Source organism: Scyliorhinus canicula, chromosome 12 (assembly GCF_902713615.1).
Source record: "Scyliorhinus canicula chromosome 12, sScyCan1.1, whole genome shotgun sequence".
Taxonomy (NCBI): domain Eukaryota; kingdom Metazoa; phylum Chordata; class Chondrichthyes; order Carcharhiniformes; family Scyliorhinidae; genus Scyliorhinus; species Scyliorhinus canicula.
The window spans coordinates 120,244,858-120,255,075 of record NC_052157.1 but is presented as its reverse complement, the minus strand read 5'-3'; the positions used below and the strand labels follow the sequence as shown (position 1 = coordinate 120,255,075).

Here is a 10,218-nt window from a genome sequence, read left to right as displayed (position 1 = left end):
GGGTTGCGAAGGTCGGCTGGCGTGGGTCGCAAAGGTTGGCCGGTTGGTAAAAATGGGTTCCCGGAAAAAAAGTTTGAAGAACACTAGATACTGAGTTCTTCTTCGACGGCCGCACTGCGCAGGTGCGCACCACGTATGACCGCACCGTGCATGCGCGGTGGCGCAGCGAGCGTACTGACAGTACAACGTGCGGAAGGTCTGTTTGAGGCTTATCTTATACAATTGGTGTGCCCCTAAATGTTACTCTAAGCTACACTCGGAAATACCATTTTCTAATAAAGATTAATTTATTTGCAAGGAGATCATCTATTGAGCTGCCAATACAGATACTAAGAAGCACACAGATATTTGTTTTTTTAAATATAAATTTAGAGTACCCAATTATTTTTTCCAATCAAGGGGCAATTTAGTGTGGCCAATCCACCTACCCTGCACATCTTTGGGTTGTGGGGGTGAAACCCACACAGACACGGGGAGAATGTGCAAACTCCACACGGACAGTGACCCAGGGACGGGATCCAAACCCAGGTCCTCAGCGGCGTAGGCAGCAATGCTAACCACTGTGCCACCGTGCTGCCCTCACACAGATATTTGTTGACCATCCATTCATGTGCCTCATCAGTTACTGTAAGAAGTCTTACAAACCAGGTTAAAGTCCAACATGTTTGTTTCAAACACTAGCTTTCGGAGCACTGCTCCTTCCTCAGGTGAACCTCATCAGATTCACCTGAGGAAGGAGCAGTGCTCCAAAAGCTAGTGTTTGAAACAAACATTTTGGACTTTAACCTGGTGTAAGATTTCTTACTGCGCTCACCCCAGTCCAACGCTGGCATCTCCCCATCATCAGTTACCAAAAGTACCTGAAACTCGGCTGGAATCTGGTGCAACAGGTTTTCCCTGGTTTCAGCTTTAGTAAACTGAGAACATCAGCGAATGCCCGCCCACTATTCTGGGGCTATAAGTGGCATCACCTTTACTGCTCAACCTCAGCTTGTTCGGGATTGTGAAAGCAGATTAAATCGTTTCTCTTGCAACGCCGCAGTTTGTTTCCACAAAACCACAAGAATGGCATCAATGGGACTCCAGATTCTGGGCATAGCTCTGTGTGTATTCGGCTGGCTGGGCGCTCTTCTCACCTGCGTCCTGCCCATGTGGAGAGTGACCGCTTTCATCGGAAACAACATCGTGGTGGCGCAGATCATTTGGGAAGGTCTCTGGATGAACTGCATCGTTCAGAGCACTGGGCAGATGCAATGTAAGGTGTACGACTCCCTGTTAGCCCTCTCCCAAGATCTGCAGGCTTCCAGAGCTCTAACTGTTATCTCACTCGTGGTGGGGATCATCGGCATCCTCGTCTCCATTGTTGGAGGTAAATGCACCAACTGTATAGAAAACGAGGCAACAAAAGCCAAGGTCACAATTATAGCGGGAATTACCTTCATCCTGGCTGGAGTTTTGACCCTGATCCCAGTGTCCTGGTCAGCAAACACCATCATCAAGGATTTCTACAACCCGCTGGTGACGGACGCCCAGAGGAGAGAACTTGGAGCTTCTTTGTACATCGGTTGGGGCACCTCGGGTCTGCTGATCCTCGGAGGGGCTCTGCTCTGCTGTTCCTGCCCTCCCAAAGATGAAAGTAACTACTCGGCAAAGTATTCCACGGCGAGATCTACAGCTGCAAGCAAGAACTATGTGTAACTTGGAATGGAATAGATGGGTACTCATTTCCAGAGACACACCAACATTGTTCATCAATTGAAGAATTAAAGCAATTTACTATAAAGCGCCTGTTAAGAAATTCGCTGAGTTATTATTTTTTTTAAAGTTCAGTGACTATTTAACCTTACGTGTCTGTTACCGAAGTTATCAATATCAGGAAGGATTTGAAGTCAGTGCGCTTGCAACCAGCACAACCTCAGGTACAGAGTTTGCAAATCTGTCCAGAGTTGGAAAGTAAAGGTAGTTGTTAAAGAGAGATACTGTTGGAGATGGCAAGATTTGATAAAATAACCGATATTTAGCGGCTGTTTATATAATGTATAGTAATGAAATTGGTTTAGCAATTAGTCGGCGATTCACCTATCTGGAGACTTGCTTTATAAAGCTGTACAGGAATGAGAAAACCTACCTAGCACTGGGAACATGTGGACCAATTGGAAAGATTCAGCCGCCGCCATTTCGCATAAAGTGAGAAAGTGATAATTGTGAAATGGATCTGTACCTAAACTGAATAGGTTCGATATTTTAACGAATGATCTCAACACTAATCATATTTGTATTTCAATTGTATCCGTGATTGAAGTTATGACTTTTCATTTTCTATTCTTTTCTTAATGTTACTTCCATTCATGTATATTTTAAAGATTGTCTGAACCCGTCTTTTCCAAGACTCGTTTATTTAGACCACTGGATGTTCAATGATCTGGGGACTTATTATATTTGTAATTCAGAAGAATCAAAATAAAATCCAAAATTCTTTCAGGAATTCTTGTGTCTATTAGTCTGTGGGTGAAAAAAGTCACAGGAGCAAAGAAGGTGTCTGGTGAAGGAGCAGAAGGATCTGGGACTCCAAATCATTAAAAGAAGCGACACTGGATAACAAGAAGGTGAGAAAACACTGAGCTTCTTTTCTTGAGGAGAGAGTTAACATACAGGGGAATTTATATTAACCCTGGAACCGAGGTTAGACCACATTGGCACTAAGTACTGTGAACAGTGTTACAAAAAAATTGAGAGAAAATGCAAAATAAAACTAAATCTTATCATAACTGAGAAATTGTCAATGTCCACAAGGACAACTTGTATTTATCTAAAACTTACAACGGAATAAAATATGTCGTGCTGCTTTACAAGTGCACGGTGAAACAAGATTTGACAGGGAACCACATAAATGGATCAGGGCCACCAAGCAAAAGCTTAGTCAAAGGGGTAGGTTTTAAAAAGTGCCTTAATGGAGGAAAGAGAGGTGGAGAGGTTTAGGGGTAACATTCCAGAACTTAGGGCTTTAGCAGCTGAAGGCATGGCCATCAATGGGAAGTGATTAAAATTGGGGCTGCTCAAGAGAGCAGACTTGGGAGTGTTGTGGGCTAGAGGAGATTAGAGAGAGAGGGAGGGACAAATCGATGGGCGGGATTCTCTGCTTGTCGACACCGAAATCGCGAAACGCAATTGGGCAGAGAATAGCTTCCGATGCCAGAATTGGGATAGGCGCTGGTTTTACACCAAATCGGGATACTCCTGACATACCAAAAATGGCGTAAACGCGTCGCTCGCTTCGTGGGGTGAAAGTACAGTAGGCATATCATTAGCGGGCCTGACGCCCTATTGTCTGGGGCCTCCGAGATTCACCGCCTCCGTTGGGCCGATTTCCCGACGGCGTGAACCTGGCATCTTGGCTGCTGAGAAAGAGAGGAGGTAGGAAATGGCGTGGAGAGACTGGGGGCTGCCGGCCGAGCTGGATGCGGCGGGTGAGGGGGGGGCGGTTGGGCCAAGCAGCCGGGATGCCCCCCCCCCCCCCCCCCACAGGGCTGGGGCGATGTCTGGCCATCTTGCTGCGCACCCACTGACCACCCACCCCGGCCCCTGGTTTTACACAGTGACACAGACCGTATGGGTGCGCCCTCACACCACCCCTGCCACAGTGCGACCCGCCCTGGTCCCAAACACCCCACCGAACCGGGAGCCCCCCACCGGGGGATCACCCAGGGCCACACCCAAAGCAGCCCCCAGTGAGGGCAGTGCCAGCCAACGATACCCCTGGCAGCAGAAGGGTGCCAGGACCAGGGGCACTGACAGGGCTGGATATCAACGGTGTGGGGATGGGGGAGGGACCTGTCTGGGCGGAGCCACAGGGCCACCATGTAGCCTATGGAACCTGGTTGTGCACAGGAGTATGCGCCATGCAAACATGTTGGCCTTCCACCCTGTACAGAAAATGGCAATTAGACATCAACCTGTAATGCTGGCCGCTGTGGTGATGGCCACAGCCCAGCGAGATGCCCTGCGGCTGCGTGAGCTGGGGCCGCTCAAAGAGCTGGAGGAAGCTGCAGCATCGGCGCGTCCCACAGAGGGGCAGGTGGCAGGCGTTCAGGTTGGAGAGCCGGCCACCCAACAGGCCGAGGAGGAGGGCAATGCCGCCGATGTTCCCAGCCATGACCTGCTGTGCAATGTTGTGGAGGATGCAGCAGGCCACCATGATGCGGGCGACCCTCTCAGCATCATACTGGAGAGGCCCTCCAGAGCGGTCCAGGCATCTGAAGCGCATCTTCAGGATACCGAAGCACCGCTTGATCACGCTCCCAGTCACTGTATGGGCATCGTTGTAGCAGGTCTCCGCGTCGGTCTGTGGCCTCCCGATATGTGTCATTTGCCATGGCCGTAGCAGGTAACCCCTGTTGCACAGGAGCCAACACCTCAGCCGGGGGTGGGTGCCCCTCAAACATGTCAGGAATCACTGAGTGTGGGCAGCACGGTGGCACAGTGGGTTAGCCCTGTTGCCTCATGGCACCGAGGCCCCAGGTTCGATCCCGGCTCTGGGTCACTGTCTGTATGGAGTTTGCACGTTCTCCCCGTGACTGCGTGGGTTTCGCCCCCACAACCCAAAGATGTGTAGAGTAGGTGGATTGGCTAAATTGCCCCTTAATTGGAAAAAAATAATTGGGTACTCTAAATTTATTTTAAAAAAGGAATCACTGAGTGTGCCAGGATGAAGGAGTCGTGCACACTGCCCGGGTATAGGCCGCAGAGGCGTACGATGCGCAGTTGATCGTCACAGTCCAACTGGATGTTCATTGAGTGGTACCCCTTTCGGTAGAGCGGCCTGTTATCCGCAGGTGCCCATAGGGCGACATGCATCCCATCTATCGCCCCTTAGACCAGGGCATCCCGGCGACGGCAACGAACCCCGTTGTCCGTGCATCCTGGTGGGCCCGGGCCACATGGAAATGGATGTAATGATCCGCCTTTGCGGCCGCCATCTGCCCCTCTGCAGACTGTTCCTCTGCAGCCCACTCTGCTGCTGCATCTTCCCCCATCTCTCCAAGCGGCCCGCACTCACGCGGCCGCAGGGCATCTTGCAGAGCTATGACCATCACCACGGCGGCCAGCATTGCTGGTTGAACGGCAAACATCATTGTCTGCAAGGGGTGGAAGGCCATGGTGTTAGCATGGCACATGCTCCCCTTCCCAGCCAGGTTCCATGGGCTACACGGTGGCCCCGGTTGGCACTGCAGGCTCTGCCCACATATGCCCCTACCCCACCCCCTTGCCCCATCGGTAGCTGGCACCGTCAATGCCCCCGGTCCTGGTGCCCGTCCCTACTGGCAGGGGTACTGTTGGCTGGCACTGCTCTCAGTTGAGGGTGGGGGCACGCATTGTGGCAGGGCACAAGGGTGGGCGCACCCATATGGCTGGTGTCACCGTGTAGAACCAAGGGCCGAGGTTGGTGGTCAGTGGGTGCACGCAAGATGGCCATCATAATGGTGGTTGGTGCCTGGGCACTGCCCCAGTCCAGTGGGGGGGCACCCCAGCTGCTCGACCTGACCCCCCCTCCCCCTCCTCTTCCGTGGCCCTGTCAGGGGGGGGCCCCACCGCAGCCAGCACGGCCAGTGTCTGTGCCGGCAGCCCGCAGACATTCCACGGCATTTCCTACCTCCTCTCTCTCGCTCAACAGCCACAACGCCAGGTTCTCGATCTATCGGATCACAAGTGAACCACGCTGTCGGAAAATCAGCCCATCAGAGGCGGTGAATCTCGGCAGCCCCGGAGACTAGGGTGTCAAGCCTGCTAATGATGTGCCTCCTGTACTTTAACCCCACACAGCTAGCGATGCATTTACCCCATTTCCGGGGTGCTAGAGCAACCCAATTTGGCGTCGGAAGCTATTCTCTGCCCAATCGCGTTTCGTGATTTCAGCGTCAGCAATCAGAGAATCCCACCCTTAGTCTCAGAAACAGAGAATCCCATCCATGAATTCTGCCTGGCTGTCAACAGTCTCAGGAACGAAGAATCCAGCCAATTGTCTCAGTCTCCAACGCCTCAAATTTACAATTTCCATCCTTGTATTTAAAACTCTGCATGGCCTTACCCTTCTCTACCTTGGTAAATTCCTGTGTCACCCCCTCCCTTTGCACCATCATTGGCGGCCATGCCTTCAGCCTCTTAGGCCTCTTTCTCTGTAATTCCCACCCTAAACCTCTCTTGCTCTCCAGCTCTCCCATTTCTCCTTTATTACCCTCCTCAAAGCGTACTTCTTTGACCACGTTTTCCATCACTCCACCTAATAATTGTCTGTTTTTTGATTACACGTCTGTTAAGTGCTTTGGGCAGCTTTCCAAGTTAAAGGCACTATATGTAAGTAGTTGTTTTGTAATTCTGGGAAACACATTATAGTTGGATAAGTAATAGATACGAAGAAAGATTAGAAATATTGGGTCTTCTTCAACAGAACAGAACAGAAAATTAAGCGAGAATCTAAAATTGATTTTTAAGATTATGAAACATTGTGTCAAAGTAAATAGTAAATGATTGTTTTCACTGTTTGGTAAATCGATAACAAGGAGGGCAGTAGAAGAACCAAGTAGGAAGTTAGAAGAATTATTTTACAAATTGGGTCATTAAATATTGACACTGAAACCATAACATGTTTTGAAAGGGAATTGGATGATTATTTGAAAATGAAAGGGAAATTAGGTAAAAGTTAAGGAATGATGGGCTAAAAGGATTTTCAGGTGCTGTAGTGTCATAATTCTATACCATCATTCCCAAGTATCTTTCAGTCTCCAACCAACTAAACAGAACTTTATTAATTATGTTTCCATTTTACTTCCAGAAAAAAAGAAATTATATTTATAGCATCTTTCTTCTCATATTATCACAAAGAACTTCACAGGCAATTCATTACTATTATTTTGTAAACAAATAAACCACTCAATTTTGGACACAGCAAGGTCTCACAAAAAATGGTATAACTACAACAACAGCAACTTGTATTTATGTAGCATTTTAATGAAATTAAACATCCCAATGCACTTCACAGTAACATTCTAAAGCAAAAATGACTAGTGAATGTTGAGTTAAATGTTGGCCGGGACATATTTAAAAAAAATAAATTTAGAGTGTCCAATTCAATTTTTCCAATAAAGGGGCAATTTAGTGTGGCCAATCTACGGAAACACGGGGAGAATGTGCAAACTCCACACGGACAGCGACCCAGATACGGGACCTCGGCGTCGTGAGGCAGTAGTGCTACCCACTGCGCCACCGTGCTGCCTTACTCTTCTTTAAATACTGCCAACGGATCTTTTATGTCCACCTGAATAAGGGGACAAGGGCCCATGTTAAAACCTTACACTTTTCAATAGTGATAATTCTGTCTACTTGAAAGTATCACCTTCATCTCACTGCAGTTTATCAGTTGGTTCCTGAAATTGAATTCCCTCCCACAATCTGCAGTGCGGTGGCATCTGTAAATTTGAAGTAATTTACGTTGATTAAAAAGTTTAGGCTTTCTAGCACTGATACCTTGAGTATTGCACTTAGTTCTATCTTTCAGTCAGATATCACTCTCTAAAATGAATACCTTTCACTTCATATATTTTCTTCAATTTCTTGTCCACCTTTGGCGGAGAGCACAGAGTTGCACTCTGTGTGGATGACCTGCTCCTCTACATCCCAGACCCACAGAAAGGCCTGAAAGCAATCATGAAGCTTCTGGAAAGGGCAGCACGTGGTGCAGTGGTTAGCACTGCTGCCTCATGGTGCCGTGGTCCCAGGTTCGATCCCAGCTCTGGGTCACTGTCCATGTGGAGCTTGCACATTCTCCCCGTGCTTGCGTGGGTTTCGTCCCCACAACCCAAAGATGTCCAGGGTAGGTGCATAGGCCACACTAAAGAGCGAAGCATTTCTGGTGAACCCTAATAGGGGAGGGACAGAGCTAGAGAGACTACCATTCAAATTGTCCAAAATAAGTTCCGTGACCTGGGGATCCAGATAGCCCATGACAGGGCACAGATCCACAAGTGGAATCTGACCAGTCTGGCAGAGGAAGTTATAAAGGACCTACAGGACAGCATGGTGGGGCAGTGGCTAGCACTGCTGCCTCACGGCGTCAAGGTTCAAACCTGGCTCTGGGACACTGTCCATGTGCTAACATCTTTAGTAACTTAAGACCATAAGGCATAGTGGAAACATCCTTTCCACGACCACTCTATCAGCCTCTCAGTATCCAGTAAGTTTCAATAAGATCTCCCCATATCTTTCCAAAATTCAATGAGTACAGACCCTCAACAGCTCCTCAGATAACAAGGGGCTAGATTCTCCTTTCTGGAGACTAAGTGCTGATGCCAGCGTAGAATGTGTCGACTTTCACAACAGGAAATTACATAGCACCGGCGCCGTCTGAAACACCTGCCTCCTGCGCCAAGAACAGGTGGAAAATCATAGATCATAGAATTTACAGTGCAGAAGGAGGCCATTCGGCCCATCGAGTCTGCACCGGCTCTTGGAAAGAGCACCCTACCCAAGTTCAACACCTCCCCCCTATCCCAATAACCCAGTAACCCCACCCAACACTAAGGGCAATTTATCATGGCCAATCCACCAAAATGGCCTGGTCCCGGGCCGCCCATGCGCACGGCTGACGACCTGCATCGGTCGCACCATACAACATAGCGCCGGTCATGCACTAAACCTAACCTGCCAACTGTGACCGCACAGCCCATCCCTGGTCACCCCTTGGCCACCCCGCACCAGTCCTCCCAGCCCTGACAGACGCCCCCCAGGCAGTGGCACGGATCCCGGACAGGTGTGGTGGCGCTGGACAGAGTCTGCAGCTGGCACGCCGGCTCAGACCACACGTGGCCTGCGCCATCGGGAACTTGGCCCATCGGGGGCAGAGCATCGTGAGTGGGTCGGCCGGAGAGACATTTCAGCGTTGGGCAATGCAGACTGCCACCCAAGCTCTCCATTCCACGGATCATTCTTCTGGACCCTTCCCAAGGCTAGCACATCCTTCCTTGGAAACGGGGCCCAAAACTGCTCACAATACTCCAAAAGGAATCTCACCAGAACCTTCTCCAGCTTCAGAAGTACATGCTTGCTCTTGTATTTTAGCCCTCTCGAATACTAACATTACATTTACCTTCCCAACTGCTGACTGAACCTGCACTTTAACCTTTGGAGAATCTTGAACTAGGACTCCGAAATCCCTTTGTGCTTCTGATTTCCTAAGCCTTTGCCCATTTAGAAAATAGTATAGCCTCTATTCTTCCTACCAAAGTGCATAATCTCATTCTTTTCGACATTCTTTACCCCTTTATGTATCACACAGCATTTCCCATAATTAGCCTTCATTGCAGATCAACAACCAATAAAGCAAACAAAATGCTATTATATTGCCAAATTGAGTTTGAGGTAATTTTCTAAGCTTGCTCTGGCGGCGGCGGGGGGGGGGGGGGGGGGGGGGGGGAGCATTGCATAGCTTCGCTCACTAGCTGTGTTTATCAAACAATTACAGGCATATATCCCTCTCATCCATTAACAAATGGGAAATTGTGGACATGGCACATCCGTATTTTCCTGAAAAGTACCTGATGGCAAGCAAGACTGGTCTTTGAAACTTCAGCTCAGTAAGCTGGTATGTCTTTGTTTTGGAGAAGTTGTACCATAAATACTGCATTCCAAAATTCTGGTGGCGGCTATGGAATGAGTGGCCGCACACAGGGCTCCGGCTCGAAGGCGTTGGTTTGGGCACTTTATACCCGTTGATGGGGTAGCTCGGCCCATTTCGCTGTTGAACACAGATGTGTAAGTGCTGCCAAGTTGGTGGCGGGGAGGGTGGAGCAATGTGTGCCGGGGTGGTCACTGAGAATCAAATGAGTTTTGAAAAGGACAGGCAGCTTTCCAGTAATATCAGGAGGCTGTTAAATGTGTTAGTGGGGCGGGTGCTTGAGGTCATTGCCTCTATGGATGCAGAGAAGGCTTTTGATCAGGTGGGGTGGAGGTATTTATTTGAGATCTTGGGTAGGTTTGAGTTTGGCCTGAAGTTTGTGGTGTGGGTGCATTTGTTATATGTAACTCCGGTGGCAAGTATATGTACAAATGGAATGAGTTCATGGAGTTTTGGGCTGCATAGAGCTACGAGACATGGGTGTCCACTGTTGCCATTGTTGTTCATGCTGGCGATTGAGCATTTGCCGATGGCCATTATGGGGTCTGCGA

General features: G+C 49.1%; 1 protein-coding gene across 1 annotated transcript; it reads left to right on the top strand.

Moving 5' to 3' along the window:
• The first annotated feature begins 971 nt into the window (after nt 1-971).
• On the top strand, nt 972-2,485 carry LOC119974734 (claudin-4-like). Its single transcript, XM_038813924.1, has one exon. It carries the CDS (start codon nt 1,066-1,068, stop codon nt 1,696-1,698), a length of 633 nt encoding a protein of 210 aa, XP_038669852.1. The 5' UTR covers nt 972-1,065; the 3' UTR covers nt 1,699-2,485.
• The last annotated feature ends 7,733 nt before the right edge of the window (nt 2,486-10,218 follow it).